Genomic DNA, 22,341 nt, shown 5'->3' with positions numbered 1-22,341 from the left:
TGACTTCTGCACTGCAGGTTGGCAAAGAGGATAAAGAGACAGGATGCCAGCTCCTGATCACTGTCTGAAAGAACGTCTCCACATCACATCCATCTGTGGGAACTCCTTTCCAAAAGCAGATTGTGTTGGAGACACTTCCTGCATTTTGGCGTGATGTACTTTCCGATCGACACCTTTAATTTAACAATCCTTGTTTAATCTGGCTTCACCTCTGATCATCGACCATTGAACTGAGTTGAATGTTTGGTATAACAACTGGTTGCTAGCCTAGAGGTATGAGCTTTAAAATACACAAATATACTCACCAATGATATTTTAATTCCTTCAACCATTAATTTCAGCATTTCTTTTTGAAATGTTTTCATGTTATTGCTCTGTTGTACTACTGAAATTTCTGAGGTTTCAGATGGAAAGGCTTGCTGTCTTTTATAATGTGGACATTCGGACGTGCTCAATAAATCCAGAAAGCCAGGATCAAGATCTGAAACATATTCACAAAATAGCACAAATTTTATTGGTAATTTTAAAAAGGACATTTAATTAAAAAAAACAATCTATTCATCCTGATTGATATCTTGCCTAACAAGGATTTGGTTGATATCTCAAAGCAGGCTGCCCACTACATATACACATGGCGCCTGGTTGGACTGAAGAATGGAGATAAAGCAACCTTGACATTTAAATGATTAGTAAAACACAAAGAAAAAAGGTCCCTCAATTATACTTGATTTAATTTGTGATAGTGTTGGGACCACTCAACATCTCTAGACACACATTTCTAGATGAAAAACACTGAACTGTTTCCTAACAGACTAAACGAGAAGGTACATATCATGGCATTGAACTGTTCATACCAGCAACGTTCTCAACGTTGGTCTGTGTGATCAGTCACGACAGTAATAGCAATGCCACAACTGGCTTCAATATCCATGGGTAGCTTGGGGAAGTGGTGAGAATAGTTCCTGTTTCTGATCTGTGTTTAGTGATTCTCTAACAGAAAGTGCATGTTTCTAGACATTAGGTAAAGAGGATTTTACTCAGATTTTACCCATATTTAAATAACCCAAGATTCACGGTCTGGAATGCACTGCCTGAAAGGGTGGTGGAAACAGATTCAGTAACAACTTTCTAAAGGAATTAGATAGGTACCTGAAAAAGAATAAATTGCAGGGGTATGGTAAAAGAGCGGGGGAGTGGGACTGATTGGGTAGGTCTTCCAAAGAGCCGGCACAGGCACGATTGGCTGAATGGCCTCCTTCTGTGCTGTAATATTCTATGATTCTATGATTGGTTCATACATGAAAAAAGGCAACTGGTTACGGAAGGCTCTATCGGAACAGTAATCCAACAGAAACTATTGTATTCATGAAATGAAGATGGGATGAATATAAAATACAATATTGCTGACAAATGGGATAAACACACTTACCTTGATAAATCAGTCTATTCACAGATAAAACAGTCAGTCGTTGCAGTCTCTGTATGAACTCAGTCTCAGTGGCTCTCATAGGGTTCTCATGACTCATCCTCCTCTGCATTAATACTGTGAGTTCATCACTGGCTACTGATCGCATTCTCATCAGCAAGCTATCCGACCGAGCAGCTGAAAATCTACGAGGGCCTGACAACACAGAGAACTACATAATTAAAAACTAATCCCTTTTTCTAGAAAGTTTATTATGTTGGTACTGGTTTCAAATATATTGTGAAAGACTGTCCAATAATTATAAAGTTCAGTATAGTGAAGCATTGAAGCAATAATTAACCAAGTCCCCACATGGGGCACAGAAAGTATTAATCATTCAAAAAAGAGGAACAGAGGTATTTTTTGTAGAATGTGAATTTTAGCAGTCACTATCACTTAAGTCATCATGTTCAGTCCATTTAGCACGTTTCAAATTTGAAATCAAAAATACTTTCACAAAAAGAAGCAGTTGAAAACAGTACACCAATTGTTTTGTGAATATTGTAGATATGAGGATTGAAGGATTTGGGAAAAAGCACTTTAGATGATCCAAGGCATGATAGTGATTATAAAAACTCAAGTCTACAAAACATTGCTACTTTTAACAATGAATGCACTATGCCCAGAGAAATTTTTGGATAAACTGCTTCACTGTTATACCTGGTGGTGTTTTTCAGTTAGTTTAAATTGCAGAAGAGCTGTAAGCAAACCAGTGCACCAAAAGCTATAGTCAAACAATAATTTGACCAATAGTAAACCTAAATATACTCACCATCTAAAAACATTCTTTATTCATGATATAATAATAATAATTATTCATGATCTGTGAATATTTTTAGACTGTAAGTAATGTTCTAGGTTTACAATATTAGGGAATATTTTGTTTGTTCAGCATAGTGTCTGCTCCAAGCAAAAATCATTTCAGTGTCAAGAAATGTTTCTGTTATTTGATCAGAAGGCTGAAGGTTACTACTGCACCTGCTTCTGTAGGAAAAGTATAAGAGGTGGATCCAGTTGGGGACTGAACGGGAGAATCCTGGTTTACTGGGTTGAATGAAAAAGTCATCGGAAGGTGCCCATACGAGCAGAAATGTTGTCTTGGCAGTCGTGGAATTATGGAATCTTTCATTGCAACTGAACCTTCGTTATAAACAAGTACAAATCAAATAAACCATTTCACACAGGGATGAGCTACACAATTCCTAAAAATGTTCCTTACACAAGTTTGAAGACAAAGGCTCACACTTAATAGAAATAAAACCCATACCTTGAACTATGTCAGGCAATTATCTTGTCAAAAATGGCAAATAACTTATGGAAATTCAGTTTTAGTAGTAGCAAAAACTGGTAAAAGTTAGACAAAAAGGTATACTGAAGAACTTCTACAGATATAGCACATTATTCATCCATTTAAAGGGGATATTGATCTTCATGAAATGCGTTTTGTATTTGTATTTCATTGTGTGTGTAACTCTCACATACAATTATGAACTGTAAATGGCATTAAAATGGATTATTTGTGCTAAACGTCACTGCAGTGAAAGTGACAAAATTTTATCTAACAGAAAATAATTTGCTCAATTCTATCATGATCTTATTAATGTCTACATAACACTTCACAAAAGATAAAACTATTTTACATGTACTAGACAAATCAAGAGAACACAAAAGAGTCGGAACAAAAGTACCTGAATTCATCCAAAATAATGGTGATAATACATTAAGTTTACTAATTAAAGAGAGAAGTGCTTACAAATCTAATTAAAAGGCAGACACCAAATACCTGAATATCTACGGTAACATTTGGGCCATAAAAAGGCTGGAGATTTTTAATGTAGAGAGATTAGTCTTTTCTAGTATAGTAGATGAAAATGCATCTGTTTTCTTCAGTTAATCCTGACATTTAAGAACTCCAATATAGTGTCTTAATTGGCAGTCAAATCTGTATCTTAAAGTATACAACAGTACATGAAAAGTGGAAAGGCATCCTCTACTGTGAGGATCATATATTTGTATAAGAACAATGCTTAATTTTATCTGGGGAATACGGCTCAGTATCCAGCACTGCCATGTAATTCTGAATCAATTGATTGCCTTAGCACATTGGAAGTGTTCAATTCTATCTATAATTGTGAAAAAGAAATCTATAATAAGCAAGTAAATTCTAGATTTGCAGTTGAAATTCTACTGCAATCTAAGGAGTCATCAATTCCAATATATACCCTGCCTTTTGAGGTACATTTTAATAAAAACCTGCACCACAGATTCGGGCAAATATGGTAGATAAGACTCCTCTCTTTCCTTTTCCCCAATAAGCATTGAAATTGGCAAAAAATTAGACTCCACTGAATAAAATAAGTGCATTGAAGACCCATATTATTTTAATATAGTCTTTACTCCCAGAGAAAATATAATTGAAGTCATTATGTATAAAGCAAAGAAACATTTATTTACTAGTTAACTGCAAATCTCCATTCTACTGCATCTGCCCTGCTCACCTCCCACTAGACTCAACACTCAGCTATCATATTGTGCTTACTTACCAGAGTTACTTAACAGAGTCAGCTCCAGGGAGCTAGGTTAGATGGATGAATCGAGCAGAAGAAAAAAAAATAGGGTGCAAAAATAGAGATTGCACTGCACTGCAGCTATTTTTAATAATTGCACAGCAAATATTTTGCCCACCCAAAGGAAAGTTTGGTTCAGGTGAAGTATAGTCACATTTATCATTTGGAAGGGAATATAAAGGAATTTATCTGATTTTTTCTGTGCTAAAATGTGTGCATATAAATCTATATAGTTACAATTTTCGCTTAAGATTCCTAAAGTAGAGGACATATTTAATAATTATTTGGAAAGACGCATCACTTACTTCAGTATAACACCAATAAACCAGAATCCAATAACATTCCATAAATTTATAGCAATTACTGCTTTGAAAATGTAAGGTTATATAGTGCTCCTGTGACCAATATTTTGCCAGAAGACTTACAATACAAATGTAGAAAATAAAATACTCACCAGCGATACTTTTCCTTTTCTGATGAATTGCATGGTGTTGTGTTGCAGGCAAATGGTAAGAGCTGCTCAGATTCTGGACATCCTGATTGGCAGTGCTCTTTATAAATTCAATGGCGCTCTGAAGTACTCGAAACTGCAGTGCAACAGCCATTTCTAAATAAGAACCAAATCAAACAGTCATCATTTTTGTAATCCAGACAGTCCAACTAACAAAAAATCAATACAGTACAAAGAACACTTGATATTGTAATTAACAGTTAATTATTATTCCTACGATGCTTTTATATAATGTTGTGACTGCTTTATGAGCAATATTCAAGTAGTAGTGCCAACACTTTAGCATCACCTATTGTTCAATTGCAGCATTTAGCTTTAAAAAAAGCCATGTTTTATTCCATGCATATGCAGAACTTCTGATGTCATTCCCTGGGGTACTTGTTTTTCACTCCAGTTGATCACTGACTATATACTAACACATTTCCTGGCTGTGATAAATTATGTCACTACAGTCCTGGAACCAAACCAAGAAACTTTCTGCCTTATTTGGCTTAGTAGGGAATGACACAATTCTGGTATTCTCTTGTTTTCAGGTATAGCCATGTGTCAATTTACATCACCTAAATATTAATCTACAATGATAGAATAATGCTCATATATGCAAAATCGAGAGTCAAATGTGTAACCTTTGAAAGTTAGAAACATTATGTTATAGATTAAATGGAGTACATACACATTTTGTGACAAGGTAGATCTTAAAGTGAAAGATTTAATCTTCAATGCTCCCTTTATGAATTTTACCATGTTTTCCTTTAGCTTAAAATCAACCCAAGGATTATAAATCTAAATGGCTTTTATTTTAATCATCCAGGTGCCTGACATATGTGGAAACTTGTCAAACAGAGTAGCCTTTAAAGTCCAAAACATGATACAAAAATGTAAAAATACGATGTTTAATGATGAAAATTTATTTTCCTTGATTTGGAGAAATTCGGAAAATAGACAGGTACAGATTTTTATCAATTAAAATCAGAAACTGCCAAGCCGAATTATATATTACTAGTTATCATCAGAGAAAAAGTAATAAAGGTGGTAGCATCAATAGATCAAAAAAGATATTAATCTATGCTCTGGAGTTCGAAAGGTCTGAGAAAAAAATGTCCTTCATCAATAATCTGTTCTCAGGATTGATCTTCTAAAGAAATTTATTAAAAATACAGATACAAAGGAACACAGGAATAGATGGATTACTAAGGCACATTCCTTAACAGAAGAAAGATACCTTAATGGGAAATGACTCTCAAGTTTTCCTGTCTGAGAAGCAGTTGGTGAAAATCTTGATCTAATATAAACAGCTATTATATCTGCATAGAACATTCACCTGTATGGTATACAATTTTTGCAGTTACCACATTCACCATGCTTGTTGGTTATTTCACAGGATAAATAATCTGTCATTAGTGGCAGGAACACTAGATCTGGCATGCATCCAAATGTGAAAGTTGAAATCTTATACTAAGTGATGATATTTATTAGCATGGAACCATTAACCAGCAATAGATGCATTGCCAAATTCCATATCTGCTCCTGAAGAACTGGAATACCAGCTACATGATTTATACTTCCAATGTTTAACTAGCACTGTGAATCAAGTCAAAGAGCCTTGGCCAGGGTAAGCCAATTTTGTGACAGAGGAATTAGTCACAAATAGAATGGCAAGCACACCTCAACTAAGACCACAAGTTGAAGTAATTGTCTTTTAGTTGATTTATCTGCAGAAAGACATAGGAGAGCACTTTTGAAAACAATAGGCAAGAAATTTTGGTCCAATGCATGATGATTACATCCGGATCCAGAATCATGATGATTATTTCCAGGACCAAATCGAAACGGAAAAATCAAACTGCATGTTGCAGAATCAAATTCCAGTGGTAACAAGAGATTTTACATTGACATATTTAATTAATAAAAAAACCCAGTTTCTATGGTAAATTTGCCTGGGATGGGCAATTGCAAACTCCCATCCCCAGCTCGATGCCCTTTCAGCATTGGCAAGCGCTTGAGAAATGCCCCTGACCATCTGAGAGCACAATTTTTTTTTGCTCAGCCAGGTGTCTGACACAAGAGGAAACCATGCTTTTTAAGAGTATCCAAATTAAACTGAGAATTTCATGCATCCCACCTACACATGGAAATCCCAGAGATAGATTGTTGGAATGGAATGCGCACTCTCTCCCTGGAGGGACGCATCCTGTTTAACTAATTCTGGAAAGTATTAGGCGCAGAGCCAAGGCTTGGGGACCCAAGAGTGCGTGTTGGGGTATTGCTGGAGTCTAACCGGCTAAAACCACATAGCCTGCCATTGGTATCACTGTCTGGGAAGCTTTCCCACTGCCTGTCCAGGCAGGACCACCCTACAATTTAGGGGTTTGGCTGGAGGGCTAACAGAAGCTGAGTTGGATGATTCCCTGCCCCAGTGACTCATCTGCCCTTCCAAGTCCTGCCGATGAGCCATCCGACTGTGCTATCATCAGCAGTGCCCTGGAATACTGCAGACCCGCACAAGTAAGCAACTATCATCTTCATAACTAAATTCTTAATAACTCAAACAAACAATCCCCTTGAATGGAAGAAAGTTTCAATCAAAATTATTGGGTCTTCCTGGCCAATTTTCCTCAGCCAGGAATCCATTCTGAAACGTCCCTGCCACTGGTAGATTGGGAGGAGGCGCGCAGCAGGGGAATGATGGTGAACTGACTGCTAGTAAGGTGCTAGTAGTGCTTAGTGGAATCGATTAAAATCACAGAAAAAAATATAAAGTACTCTCCTACTCACTATATTCAGCTACAAATGGCAATCATTACACTTTACAGTTATATCCTGTGAAGTGCTTTGAAATGTCTTCCCAACATGAATAGCACTGTATAACATGCAAGCATTATTAGTTTATCAAAATTAAATAAATAAAATAGATGAACCAATCTGGACATCGTATTAAGGAAATTTATCTTTGTTTACTAAAATGGATCCACAAGCTGTTACACTGAAAAAATTACACTGAAAATACTATACATTTAGAATTAAAAGGAGGCAATTTTAAAAAGTATTCTGGGTAATTCCTTGTTCAAAAATAGGCTTTTATCTTTTTCAAACAAACATTTGTACTGAACATGTTTATTGAATTCTTCCCCACCCGCAAAATTCATTACAGAATGAATTTTCAAAAGCTACCTTTTGTCTTTGTGTTCTTGCTGGTTTGCAGGTACCCAAGCAGCGAGATTAAATCCTCTATTATGCGAAAATACTGTGAACCTGAGGAGCTGCAGGAATGGATAGTAACTGCTACTAAGAGCTGCTGAATATCACATAACAGCAACTTGTAGTCACTCATTGGGATGCTATAATAAAAGGAAATGATAACAGAAATTTAGCAAACCGATGAGCTGCCTTTCAAATTTCAGAGAAAAGATTAAGGAAAATAGCAAAACCAAATTTAAAAATTTTAATTTTTAGAATTATAACAAATAATAATTAATTTGGAAATCATAACGATATGATTACAGATTCTGATATTGACCTATGACTAAACAAATCTTAAATCTTCCAATACGCTCAAAGTCCTTGTCAGGTGATTTTCTTCATCCACCCTAACATTTTCATGTATTTTGCCCTTCAGGTCGGTTCACAATCGAACAGGATTACAAGGCAGGAAGATGGGTGTGTGTGTGTGTGACAGAGAGAGAGGAGTGAGTGAGTAGTGAAAGAGATGAGTTGTGTGTGTGCGTGTTTGAGACAGACAAAGACTATTATTTATAAATAAGCTATAATAATAACTACAACTTGTACATCAAGTAGGATGAGCATTTCAGAAAGCTGCATAATCAGAATCTTGAGAGGGAAGGGAGGAGAAGCTGACCAAAGGCATAGGTTTGAAGCCAAGGAGAAGAGCAAGATAAAATGATTTTAGGAAAGAGCTCCACAGAACTAGGATGTAGTGGCCGAAGGCTCTCACCAATGATCGGAGATAGAGTGTGACGAATGAGCAGTAGCTTAAAATAGGATGAGCGGAGACAGTGGGCAAGTGAATAGGGCTGGAAGAGTTAGCATAAATAGGGAGGAGACTATGAACAAATTTGAAGATCAGGATAAAGATCTTGGTTGATCCACTAGAGTACCAAGAGCCAATGCAGACTGGCAAATAATGAGGTTAATGGGTGTGCAATGCCTGGTGCAGAAGTGAATACAGGCTACAGAGTTTTGGATGGGTTGGAGTTTGTGGGCGGTGAAGCTCAGGAAGCCAACAAGTAGAACAATGGAGATATCTAACTTCCAAGATGATAAAGGCATGGATGAGGATTTCAGTTGCAGAGAGAGGAAGGAAACAAATGGGCAATGACTAGATATAGGATCTGAAAGTTGAGCTAGTGGGGGAGGAGGGGAGAAGAGAGAAAACTGAAAATCAAGTTTATACAGTGGCTCAGTTAGCCAGAGCAAGCAGCCAGGCAAGAAACTAGTTAGAGACAGAGGTAAAGAAGGCATTAGCGACGGCTGAAAAAGATGGTTTCAGTTTTGTTGACGTTCAGCTGAATGAAGTTACAGACTCATCCCGGATGTCTGGCAGGCAGTCGGTCTGAACAGCAATAGTCCTGAAATCAACAGTGGAAATGGAAAGGCACAGTGCCTTACTCTAAATATTTAAATCAAAACTACTTTTGTAAATAAAAACACAAACTCAGAAACAAAATTTCTCTTTCTTACTAGAGGAAAGAACATTAGCATATGTGTCCAAACTCAATTATATCCTTTTCTAAATTCTTAAAACAAACCTAGCAATAGAAATTTCAGCTAGGTCTAGAATTACTCTCAACATTCCAGAGCATGCAGAATTTTGTAAATTGTTGAATTCAGTCTTAACTTTGAATTCATTTTGTGTAAGTGTTTTTAAGAACTTTAGAAAACCAGCTTCAAAGTTAAGCACTAGATTCAACAATTTGCCATATTCTGCAAGTTGAAATGCTAATAAAATGAAGTAAATACAGACTCAGGTGAAATTTCTTCTCCCAAAACTGTGGTAGGCACTTTAAGCTTTAGAATCTATACTTTGCTTCATTAACAAAATGATTTTTCTGTTGAATGGTTCTATGAGATATCATGGGTTGAACAGACAATATTAAATGGACTGTTTGCCCATAATATATTTGGAAACATTCCACCACAAATAGAGAAGCAACACCGATTTGAAGTGGATTATAACATATTACACATACATACAATACATTCAGCAATTTAAACTTTTGAAAATTATAATTTTCAGTAAGGCAGCTGTTGGGCAAGCTTCTTGCTGCTTGTCCGGCTAGGACCACTCTACCAATTAAGGCTTTGGGAAGAAACCTGGCCCCCAATGACCAGTCAGGGATTTCCAAGTCTGCCAATGAGCCAAGCTGTTTGATCTACCATCAACAGCACTCTGAAGTACTGTGGATCCACTTGGTTCAGAAACCAGACAACATAAAACCACAATAAAGGGTTTACTTGATTCCGATATTCATTTGCCAAGCACATCACTCAGCTCCAAGGAAGTCCTCCCCAAGAGGATAATCACTAATTGGTCTGATACTTTACATTTTTCTTGTCACTGTGCCACTCATTTACTGCCCCATGAGAATAGTCACTAATTGATCATTTGACATTCAGCAAGTGCAGGTTTGAACCCTCATTAGGTCGATAGCAGGTACCAGGAACTCCTTGTGATCTTCCTTGCGAGCAACACTGCTCAGCATGAAATACTTGAGAGCATTACATGATCACTACCCTAAACACATCCCTGCCCACTGAGTGATGCTCTCACCAGCTGGAAGTGCTGAGCTTGAGCAGCAGCTACTTACCTCTCTCCTCACCAATCAAGGTGGATTGCAAGACCTGGATATCTGAGGTGTATTTACAAACCCGGACTCCAAGTAACACCTTCCAGCATCTGTCGTCCCAAGCCTCAGAGTCTCCTCATCAGTTATTCTACGGACATCTGCCATCAGCATGCTGAGCAAAATTATACAGGACAAGATAGCTTGCATTGTATGAACTAACATTTTAGGGAACAACCAGGGAAGATGCAGTCAGAGGGACAGAGTGTTGCTGAGGGTGCAGAAAGGCACAGTGACTAGACACATTTAAAGTATCAGAAACCCTTACTGATAGGGTTAACCCATAGATAGCAAAGTCACTTCTGCCCATATGTAGCGGAACCAGCGGAATGAATAAATGAGCAATGAAGAAATTAGCTTAACAATTCAGCACAACCACTAACCCAAGTCACACTTCTCAAATCGTCAACCGAATCTCACAAATAAGCAGTGGTCACATTAAATAATAATAATAATAATCCTTGCATTTGATATAGCGCTTTTCACGTCGGGAGGACGTCCCAAAGCGCTTAAAAGTGAAAATGTTGCATTACATTTACAGCATCCTTTGTTTGCAAAAATCTCGCAAACAAATTTATGATTGCAGGATTATTACTTGGTTTCACAATCAAGTATATTCCTTCTAACTATTTCCTTACCCATTCTCTAGTCCATTTAGTGCTGCTAAAGTATTAAACAGCACGTAGAGTAGGCCATTGTCAAGTAGTATGTCAGCTAATTTGGAGCAAGCATTCAGAAGCTGAAGTAGGACGCACAGGGTATTGTGGACCAGTGTATTTTCATACAGGGAGTTTTCAATGAGACCCAAAATAGGAATAATGCACCTTTTATGGAATGGATCAATGTCAGTCATAATTGCTGGATCCAACCTACATTAAACAAGAAAGAGTTGGTCATAAGCATTAAAAAACAATTCCATAAAACTAAACTTGTGTGCCAACAGATGTATATTTGTAACCCATGAGATGGCAAGTTCAAAACACCACCCCCTCTGGCAGTAATCAAATGAATATTCTTCAAACACTGTCAGGAAAGTTCAGCATACCAGAGTTTTTTAAAACTGGCCTCTGCCATTCTGTCTAAAATCATAATTCATTTCAATATTTCCAGAAACGACATCTTAACTACATGGATTCATGCAGAATATCACTTATGAAATAAAGACTTTCATATCATTTTCAGATAAGAAAAAAACTAGTGTGTCAGATGGATTTCTTAATGTCCATCTCATCCTTCTAAGTGAACATGTCAGGCATCAAAGCAAACCCTGCTGTAACACTGCTAAAACATTCAAAAGCAATTCTCAGATTAGTTTGCCTATTGTCTGTTTTCAATGGCTTCATCCTTACTGCTACAATTATGTTTTATGCACATTCATGCACAATTCAGAATTTTTGACATCTGCCCTTAAGGATCAATCTCTAATCAGAGAAACAATTTCTGCACCTAGCCATTACTTAAGAATTTTTCGGCTAAACTTCTAAAGCGATTCAATTACCTTGTAAAGTTCCGTTAACATATAATAATTCTCCAGTTTACTTAAACATTCACATGAATAGATGGAAATAGGTTATTGTACTCATTTAGCATGAGCTGCAATTTGAAGTAACCTTCTTATCTTAAGAAGTTTTATCTTAAAAATGGATCCTGCCTCATGACCTGGGCCAATAGAAAAGTGCGGACATTTTTGCACACAAAAAAAATGCGGAGCACTTTACGAACCTTGCAGGAAATTGGGGGGGGGGGGTGGCACTTTGCTAAATTTTGTGGGAATTTGCGGGGGGGATTGCGGGATTGATTGGTGCTATTGAGGTACATTTTACTCTTACATTTTTTCACTTTATTGATAAAATCTAAACAAAAATAATTAACACATTAGATTGTTGCAAAAAACTTAATTACTTTTTTTAACAAAAACTGAGTGACCTTTTTTTTTCGCGGGGAGAGGCTAGTGAGGCTACAGGAGCTCACCACCTCCTGCCTCGGAGGATCGGTACCGCACACAGACCCAGAGACCGACACACACTCAGAGACACAGAGAGGCACATACACTCAGAGACAGAGAAACACACGCACTCAGATACAGAGAGAGACACACACTCAGAGACACAGAGAGACACATTCACAAAGACACACACTCAGAGACCCAGAGAGAGAGACACACACACACACTCAAGAGACACAGAGAGTGATACACACACATTCAGAGACACAGAGAGAAATACACACATTCACTCACAGACACAGAGACACTCACTCACAGACACAGAGAGACACACACATACGCAAACACAGAGAGGTACACACTCAGACACAGAGACACATTAGTGAGACACATTCTCAGAGAGAGAAACACACACATGCACAGACACAAAGAGAAATACACACACAGACAGACAGAGAAACATTCACAGAGACAACAACAACAACAACAACAAGATTCCATTTATAGAGCGCCTTTCACGTCAGGAGGACGTCCCAAGGCGCTGCACAGTTGGGTCATGACCCGAGCAGGGGGGAAATGGTCAGGGTGAGGGGAGGGAAGGGAGGGAGAGAGGAGGGGGGAAATGGTCAGGGTGAGGGGAGGGAAGGGAGGGAGCGAGGAGGAGGAAGAGAGTCGAGAGGGGAGCTGAAGGCACGGTCAAAGAGAAAGGTTTTGAGACCGGCCTTGAAGGAGGAAAGGGAGGAGGCGGCGAAGGCACTGGGGGATGGAGTTCCAGAGCCTGGGGGCTGAGAGGCTGAAGGCCCGACCACCGATAGTAGGGCGGTTGGGGCGGGGGACGTGGAGCAGACCGGAGCCAGAGGAACGGAGGGTACGGGCAGGTAGGTAGGGGGATAGTAGGTTGGAGAGGTAGGAGGGAGCAAGGCCGTGAATGGCCTTGTAGGTGAGGATGAGGATCTTGAAATCAAGACACTCAAATACACACACATATAGAAGAGACACAGACACACTCACATACAGACACACACAGAGACAATCAAAACAATGGGGCCTCCGAGTGTAGCCCATTTGCTGCTTGCGCTGCACTGTGCATGCATGCCCGGAGCTGCTCTGCCCACAGTGACATCAGGTAAAGAGCGTGAGCGGCCCAGGAACTAAATTTATGGCGGATTTGTTGCCGGCAAGCGTCGTCGTAGCGGAAAATGCGGAGAAGTTTTCCATTGGCCCTGCTCATGACGTTAAGACAGAAACAAAATGAACACAAAAACATACTCTTCATCCAGACCAACTGTGTGGCCAAACAGCATTTTAAGGAAGCACTCTAGTAACTCTTGAGTCCCTTGGTGAAGATATAACTGATTTGCCAACAATGAAAATCCATGAATTTTCAAGAATTTTTCTTTTTGTTCCTTTGACGCTCGGGTGAAATACGCATCCAACAGCTGGAAGTGAAAAATGTACAAACGTTAATAAAATGAAAAGAAAGTGAGAGAAATCTTGTTGATAAGTAACTTGAAGTAAAGACCTAGCAAGCAAGTTTCTTTGTACTTTGAGTGATAAACAAAGCTGTACTCTGGCCAGTTGAGGCATATCTACCCGTTAAAGTTAGGTTGCTATTATTTATTATGTTTCAAGAAGAGACATAACAAATAAATAACAACCTAACTTCCTTCCCACATCAAGTTCTGTGAGCCTATCAACCCCATTCTCACTGGCTCCCCATCGGTCAAAGGATTGGTTCATGATTTTCATTCTCACTTTTAAACCCTTCCAAGGTTTTGGCTCACCCTACCTCTGCGACCAAACCTTACAAACCTGTCTACTTCTTCCGCTAGGCAAGCAATGGTCTGCTTCCACATTCCCTGCTGGCCACCATCTTCAGACTGGCCTTCAGCCTTTCTGCCCCTCCTTCTGGAATTCGATCCCGAAGTCCCTTCAGCTCACCCTTTCTCTTCTTCAAGGACTGTATCAAGACCTTCCTCTTTGACCATGCCTTCAGTCATCTTCCAACCCCTTTATCCCCCATCCCTCGACAGCACGTCCCACAAACAGTTGTGGATTGAGTGAACAAATTATGTGAGGTGAGTGCTCTAACCAATACGCTACAGAACTCAGCTAATTATGTACTGTACTGTTATACCCAAGGAGTCCAGTACAAACAGGGCCTCAACGTGAATCCTTCTAGAGTCCTGCTCCTGAGCTTAACTGAAAGAGGGTTTTAGGAGTTCCTCCAGCACAGTAGAACCAATGAAATCTTTGACACATTAGGAGGAAGCCACCTATCCTAATCCTATTTCCCTTCATTATGAATCTAAAACTTATCTTTTGGATAAATAAAGGAGAAATCCCAAGAAAGTTTAACACTGCCAACGTGTGTAACACTGAACAGAAGCATCAGATACAGAACAGCATTATAGCTACTAATTTGAATGTTCAACACCAGAACACAATTTGATTGAAGCATGGAGTACAATCAGCTTTTTTTTAATGTGTTTGTTTCAAATTTGCATATATCTGAGAGTCAGGCTTCACCTTGAATCATCTGTTTGTTAAGCAGGAACTCTGCACTGCCCAAGTTTGATTTGGGGTTTGCTCAGACTTTCCCTTAACAGACACCATCAAACTTACTATCAAAAGAACTTGCATTCTGAAAAATTCCCCTTTAATGTTTTTAAATAATCTTGGAATATTACTGCTCTTTGTGAACATGTCTCTTTAATGTATCATTCTGCCATATTCTCTTACTTTAATAACTCCTTGCTGAATAAGTGGTGACGGATGATTGATTAGGACTATTAGTGCTTCAGGGTGAATCAACTTGTCCATCACATCGGGTATCATTAGATCTGGCAAAATAAGTAGGATCCCTCGCAAAAGGTCATATAATCCACAGCAAATCAGAATCAGGCAGTCCTCTGTTACAGATCTAGATACATGGAACACTGACGTTAGTAGCGAGCAAATACATTTAAAAGTACAGGCTCCACCTTACCTATCAAGTAAAAGAAAACAATGTTGCAAGCAGATAGTTTACATTTGCTAGCAGCTGTGTTTTACTGCTAAGCAAAGATCATTATCAGTTAATGAAGTTAGGAACTTACCTGAAAATGCCTCCATGTCACAAATTACGTTAATTGTGTTTGCAGTTGGACTATTCCCTTAAAATGTCAACTTGCAGCACATTGTGAGGAAGGGAACATTGGCTCCTAACCTTCAGATACCAGGGACTTGTTTTCATAAAATTCTGAGTTTTTAAATAAGGTGACTTCCTGTTTGTTCAAAGACAAATCAGGGTATGAGTGACTTTATGGAACAATGCACTGCCAAGTTCCACCATAACTTTTAAAGTGAATGTACCAGCAAGTTTACTTGTAACAGTGAAAACTGAACAGGCTATATGGGCAGATTCACAGGTCTTAGAAAACTCATGGAAGAGCAATGCATTCAAAACATTTTATTCCTCAAAAATATTTGAATCAATTTAATTACTTTTTATTAAGATAACATTCTGAGTTTTACCAGTGTTTTTGTGAATTTTATTTAACTTAAAATTAGACAAGACACTAATCATCCAACTTTACACAACATGATGGCATTAGAATTATTTCTTCCTCTCCAACTATTATTGTAAGTTTGCTGTATTTTATTGTTTTATTGCACTAGCACTTCCTATTACTTTTATATTGCAGGGACTAAAAATAACAAATACAATAGACAAAACATAAAATACTGCAGATGCTGGAAATCTGAAACAAAAACAGAAGTCGCTGGGAACACTCAGCAGCATCCATGGAGAAAGGTAAGTGAGTTCGTCAGAACTGGGACATGTTGGGAGGGAGAGGCTTCTATGGACCAACAGAGAATGGGGATGGAGGGCAAGGAAGACAAAGGAGAAAATGGGGTAGAGGACAGGGGATGATGGGTTAAAAGGTGTTAATAATGTAAAACAAAAAGTGTGTGTGTGGGGGGGGGGGCTGCAACAAAACAGGCAGACCAGAGACAGAAAAGGAGTCTCTGGGACCCAGATGATGTGGTAATGGTCACAGAAGAAAGGTAGGGGAAGGTGAGCTGTTATTGTCTGAAGTTATTGTAATCAATATTGAGGCCAGAGGGATGTAAGGTCTCCAGCAGATAGACAAGGTGTTGTTCCTCGAGTTTGCGCTGTGGTGCATTGGAACAGTAGGAGACTGTGGATGGAGAGGTCAGAGTGCGATTGGGAGGGAGAGTTGAAATGGCAAGAAACCGGAAGCTCAGGGATGTGCTTGCAGACAGAACAAAAGTGTTTGGCAAATCGGTTGCTCAACCTGCGTTTGGTCTCCCCATTGTAGAGGAGACCACATTGTGTGCAGCGAATGCAATAAACTACTTTGGTGGTAGTACACATAAATCGCTGTCTCACTTGAAAATTGTGTTTGGGGCCTTGGAGAGTCGTATGGGAGGGAGGAGGTGAAAGGCCAGGTATTGCATCTCCTGCGCTGGTAAGGGAAGGTGCTGGGGGAGGACAACAACTGTTGACAGAGATGGAAGATTGAACCAGGGATTCATGGATGGAACATTTCCGGTCCCTTCAGAATGCTGAGAGGGGAGGGAAAGATATGTTTGGTGGTTGGATCATACTGGAGGTGCCGGAAATGGCAGAGAATTATTTGTTGGAAAATACATCAGATGCAGCCATGCATCCCTTTAGGTTTTGGTGCTATGAATTCAACCCATTTAATTTGCAGGCACAATAACACATCTGGGGGTGGGAGGACCAATATGCAATCTGCATGCACTGTCAAGAATCAAAATTAGTTTTTGGGTCTTTCCAGCTATGCATTCCTGGCAACAAAATGGCTTAACCATCAGATTGCCATTAATCAGAAAATCATAGCAACATGCACTCCACGCAAGGTTGCTTTTTTATATATCTACCTTGGGACAGGAAAGTCAGCACCTCTGGAGGCAACTGTGTTGATTTGTTTATACTGCACTGCTCTTGCTAAAGCAGATATGCAACAAACATACCATTACAGCTGCTGGAGTGTAAATAAAATAGCAAGAACATCATCTATTTTCTTCTTGGAGACGTTCTGTGATTCTACTGTGAAAGCAGCTGTAATTGTCTGGTAAAATAGAAATGTAATTCTTCATCCCCGCTGAAATAACTTTCATTATGGCAACTCATCAAACATAAATAAAAATAGGCACTTCACAATATAACGATAATATTGAAGCACCCACATAAGCTGTAATAATTCCTTAAAATGAAGCAAACTTATCTATGAAAGATTTAAATGAAATAATCCTCAAACCAAATGTATTCACCAAATATGTATAACTCGACAGTGAAAAGGTAGATATTTCACTCATCAGGAGCAGCTTCATAAGCCTTGTGGGAGAAAAATTGCCACAAGTGAATTATTAATGTTATCTTTATCGTAAAGAGATAGAATGTGAATACTCCCATCAGTTGCCTTTTATATTCCATGAAATGTAATAGAGATCCATATATTAAATCTCTCATTATCCTCGCGTTTCTCTATTGCAGCAGGTAGAAAGTAATTTAATTCCCCAATTTCTTTACTTCCTTATTTTACTACCATTTTAAGCTATTTGGGTAGTTTAATAGTAACCATTAAACTGATAATATATGTATATATGACATATATAATTTCTACCCAGGCATCTCAAGTAGTGAGTGGAGCTAAACAAGTGTGTAGTGTCAATGCACAAGGCCAAGTCAAACAAAATACCATTGGAAATCACTAACTGCAGAAATTGTCAAATCATTCTATCTGAATCCATATTTTGAATGCTGTAATTTCCATTTAAGAAATTAAATCCCAATGTATGATTATATTTGGTCAACCCAAGTATCTGATACATGCAGACTCATTACTTAGAATATCCAAACCAAACATGGCTCCATGCATCCCATCTATATATGGAAGTTCGCTAGATATTTATTAGAATAGAATGCATACTCTCTCCCTGGCTCTTGCCACAAATTGGCAAGAGCCAAGGCTTGGGGACCCAGAGTGTGCATTGGCATACTGCTGGAGTCTAATAGCTAAAACAGCATAGCTTACCACTGATATTGCTGTCTGGCAAGTTTCCCGCTGCATGTCCAGCTATGACCACTCTACTCATTAGAGCTTTGACTTGCAGGCTAACAGGAGCTAGGTTGGATGACTCCCTGCCGCCAGTTACTGGTCTGGCATTGCTTGTCCAGCTAGGACCATCCTACCCGTTATGCAGAGTTAACGGGAGCTGAGTGGGAAGAGCCCTCCAAACCCTGCCGAAAAGCTAGGCTGGCTGGACTGTCATACGTAGTGCCCTTACGTTTTGTGGAATTGCCTGGCTCTGGAATTCGACTACCAAGAACGCCAGAGTCATTCCTTTGCCCAACATGTCACCTTGGAAATTCCATTGTTTTCTAAATAGCAAAGTATGGGTATAGTAAATTTTGCAGGTGACAAGAAGTCCCAAATTATTGCAAACTGCATGCACACTCCCATGAAAAAAGGCAAATTCTATTCTTACCTTTCTGCAGCATTATCAGTTTGATTGTAAGGTCGTTCATAAATTGGTGAAACACCAAAACTCTCCCATTCTTCAGGAATCAAATTATTCTCAGAAATATTTGGCCAACGCGCCATAACTAGAGATCCATTTTGGGAAGGAAATGCTAATCCCAAACTAGTAAAATTACTATGACTCCTTTGGAATGTCTGAAGCCCTTTAAGGCTATCTGGGCGATTTATTGCTTCATCTCCCATTCCTTCTTGTTTCAACTCCAATTCCAAACAAGATAAAATGCTGTTGCCATCATCTGAAGCAGGTTCACCACCTTGATTGGAGACAATATTTGCTTGGTTAACCGACTCCACTGCAGGTATCAAGCATTCTCCTACAGGACAAACTGCATCATCTTGTGCAGAAGTTGCCTTTTCTGAATCGCACACGGTTTTTGCTGACTCACAGCTGCTAAGGTATAGCTCCTCTTGCATCCTTTTCGAGGTTTCTATGCTGTCCATTTTGGGAGGATTCCCTTGATTGCGAGAGTCAGACTCACACTCAGAGACTTCTCTTAAGTCATCAAAGCTGTGTTCTCTTCTTGGGGTTAATTTTTGGTTTTGTATTTGTGGTGAGGTAGAAGGGGTGGATGGCAGACTTTTGGAGTGTTGTTCGTGCCTCGCCTGTGGACTGTGTAACGTATTATCTTGTGCTTTGTCTTCTAGGAAACAAAATGCAGGGGACCAATAGTCAGAGAAAGGTCCTCAATAGCTTTACAGAGTTTGGATATCTCAAGGCAAGAAGAATCCATAATGCTATCAAAATGTCTGTCGGATGTCATTGGTACTATATTATTTAACTCCACAACTAAATGTGTAAAATAATCAAGATGAGACTAAATGTGTAAAATAATCAAGGTGAGATTCTCACCAGCAGTTTTGCTTTTTAAAATTTGATTCTTTCTACTGATCTTCATTCTTAATTCCTTCATTAAATTACATGAAACTATGTTCCTTCCAAAACTGAACCAGTCTTCAATTCCTTCCAGGTATCGCTTTTTAAAACAAAGTATGTATAATATAAAAACATTAAAATAGTACCATAATGAGGGATCCATAGTGCTGCCAAAGACTTTTAAAAGGATAGCTTATTACAAGATTGTTAATGGAAAATACTGCCATAAGATTCAGCAGCACAAGACAAATCTATGTGTTTACAGCGGTTAGAGAGTGACCCATGATCACTGCACCATGCATTTCCATTATACTTCAATTGAAGAAACATTAAAGATTGTGGAGTCCTGTATCTCAGTGGTTAGAGCACTCGCCTTGCAAGCGAGACACCTGGGTTCAATTCCAGGCAGGGCAAAACCTTGGGCAAGTTTCCTTACTCCACACGCCTAATAATAATCCCTCCAAAACAAAACAATAATAAATTGGTCATTTTCAATCCATGACTGTTTGTGAAACACTGTTGTGCGCAATTGACTGCCGCGTTTCGCCCACAAATATATGGTCAATTCACTTTACAGTATATTCTGTGAAGTGCTTTGAGACGTCGAGAAGACATGAAAAGCGCTATATCAAATGCAAGGATTATTATTATTATAGATACTGCAATAGGGATTTGTAAAGACCTTTAACATTTCAAAATTATTTCAGTTACTCTCATTTTCAAATTCAAAGTCTGCTGATCAAGGTCCACGTAAAATATATTAAAGTAAATTGTTTAATGCTCACAACTATTTCTACCCCTATTGCTGTTTCAAACAGGTCACATGGTATTTTCCAGAGTGATGCAAAAGGAACTTGCAGAAATATAATAATAAATAATCCTTGCATTGGACTATTCTAACGCCCTCCTTGCTGGCCTCCCATCCACTACCATTCACAAAACCCAGATCTTTCAAAACTCTGCCGCCGGCATCCTCATCCGCACCAAACTCCACTCCCCGATCACCCCAGTCCTTGCCCAACTGCACTGGCTGCCTGTCCCAGAGATGATTGACTTCAAGATCCTCACTCCTCTGCATCCCCTACCTCTCTGACCTCCTCTTCCCTCAAAACAGTACCAGTTACCTTCGTTCCTCCGGGTCTGGCCTCCTCCTCGTCCCCCGAGTCCTCCGCTCCACCATCGGCGGCCGTGCCTTCAGCCACCATGCCCCGAGGCTCTGGAATTCCCTTATTCGCTCCCTTCGCCTNCCCCCCTCTCTTCCTATGTTCAGGTCCCTGCTGAAGACCTTTCTTTTCGACCGCGCTTTTTCGGCCCCGGGATCTGTTACTGTGAAGCGCTCTGAGACGCCGTCTGGCGTGGAGGGCGCTATATAAATCCAAGTTGTTGTTGATATAGCGTTTTTCACGTCTTCTAGACGTCTCAAAGTGCTTCAAAAAATATACTGTAAAGTGAATTGACAGTATATATGTGGGCGAAAGAGGCAGCCAATTGCACACAACAGTGTCCCCAAACAGTCGTGGATTGAAGTGACCAAATTATTATTTCGTTTTGAGGGATTATTATCCCTGGAAAAGTGATCTGCCAAACGACTAACAACCGGGTTCCTACTTACTGCTAGGTAAACAGAGGCGCGTGGAGTAATGAAACTTGCCCAACATTTCGTCCTTACCGGGAATTGAACCCAGGTCTCTCACTTGCGAGGCGAGTGTTCTAACCACTGATCTACAGGACTCCTATTAATATTTCTGGAGTAGGAGTTGCATACCAGAGATGGGAACCTTCTTTGTGTCGAACCCTTCGGAACTTCATCCTTTAATCACTTCGCCTTGCTCCCTCCCTTGCCTCCTTCAAGGCCTAACTCAAGACCTTCCTCTTCAACCGCTTCTTCAGTCACCATCCTACCCCAACCCTCCCTGCCCTCCACCCCTCCTGATCCCAACCCCCTGCTCAGGTCCAAATCCTTGATTGGCCAGCACCTTGGGACACCCTCCCAACATGAAAAGCACTATACAGATATAGTTTGTTGTTGTGAGGAATTATGGACATGAACCTGCAATCTATTAAATCCATAGTATTGCTGGGCAGTTTTTGGAGCCCTAGAGTGGGGAATTCACATAAATCAAATTCATTCCATAACTACTTAGTAACATATCCAATGCTCTGACTTAATCTGAAAATTTTCCTACCATCAGTTGGCAAAGCGTCAAAAGCAGATGGAGATATAGATGAAAAGCTAAGACTTCTAGTAGACTTTCCACCACTGTTGGAATATCTCATGTGTGTGATTGATTTGACTTTTTCTTGGAGGATTTTACCATCTGAAAGCAAAAATAATTTTATTAGAAATTGTATTGCACTTCACTTCAGTGATTTACAAATATCTGATTGTAATTTTGTGCATTCATCGTAGAACTTTTATTTGGTCAGTCAAATGTCTGACACATGAGGAAACCCATCACCAAACTTAGAAGAATCCAAAGCAGACTGAGTTCCACATACAAATTTTCCCACATCTGGAATGGAATGTGCTCTCTTTTCTTAGA

The 22,341-nt window shown here is 39.3% G+C and overlaps 1 protein-coding gene across 1 annotated transcript in view; it reads right to left on the bottom strand.

The window, feature by feature from the left end:
• lyst (lysosomal trafficking regulator) overlaps positions 1 to 22,341 on the bottom strand; it is a 93,930-nt gene that overhangs the window by 24,089 nt on the left and 47,500 nt on the right. Inside the window, exons 21-30 of the mRNA XM_042333115.1 lie at positions 21,985 to 22,116; positions 18,872 to 19,565; positions 15,092 to 15,272; positions 13,619 to 13,788; positions 11,043 to 11,273; positions 7,715 to 7,881; positions 4,487 to 4,639; positions 2,444 to 2,605; positions 1,430 to 1,621; positions 306 to 481 (exon numbers count right to left, since the gene is read on the bottom strand). Coding sequence (XP_042189049.1) covers positions 306 to 481; positions 1,430 to 1,621; positions 2,444 to 2,605; positions 4,487 to 4,639; positions 7,715 to 7,881; positions 11,043 to 11,273; positions 13,619 to 13,788; positions 15,092 to 15,272; positions 18,872 to 19,565; positions 21,985 to 22,116 — 2,258 coding nt within the window. The remainder of the gene's footprint in view (positions 1 to 305; positions 482 to 1,429; positions 1,622 to 2,443; positions 2,606 to 4,486; positions 4,640 to 7,714; positions 7,882 to 11,042; positions 11,274 to 13,618; positions 13,789 to 15,091; positions 15,273 to 18,871; positions 19,566 to 21,984; positions 22,117 to 22,341) is intronic.

This window comes from Callorhinchus milii, unplaced genomic scaffold (assembly GCF_018977255.1).
Source record: "Callorhinchus milii isolate IMCB2004 unplaced genomic scaffold, IMCB_Cmil_1.0 Scaffold3, whole genome shotgun sequence".
Lineage (NCBI taxonomy): Eukaryota > Metazoa > Chordata > Chondrichthyes > Chimaeriformes > Callorhinchidae > Callorhinchus > Callorhinchus milii.
The sequence above is the reverse complement of the archived record's forward strand: the minus strand, read 5'-3'. Positions and strand labels throughout refer to the sequence as shown.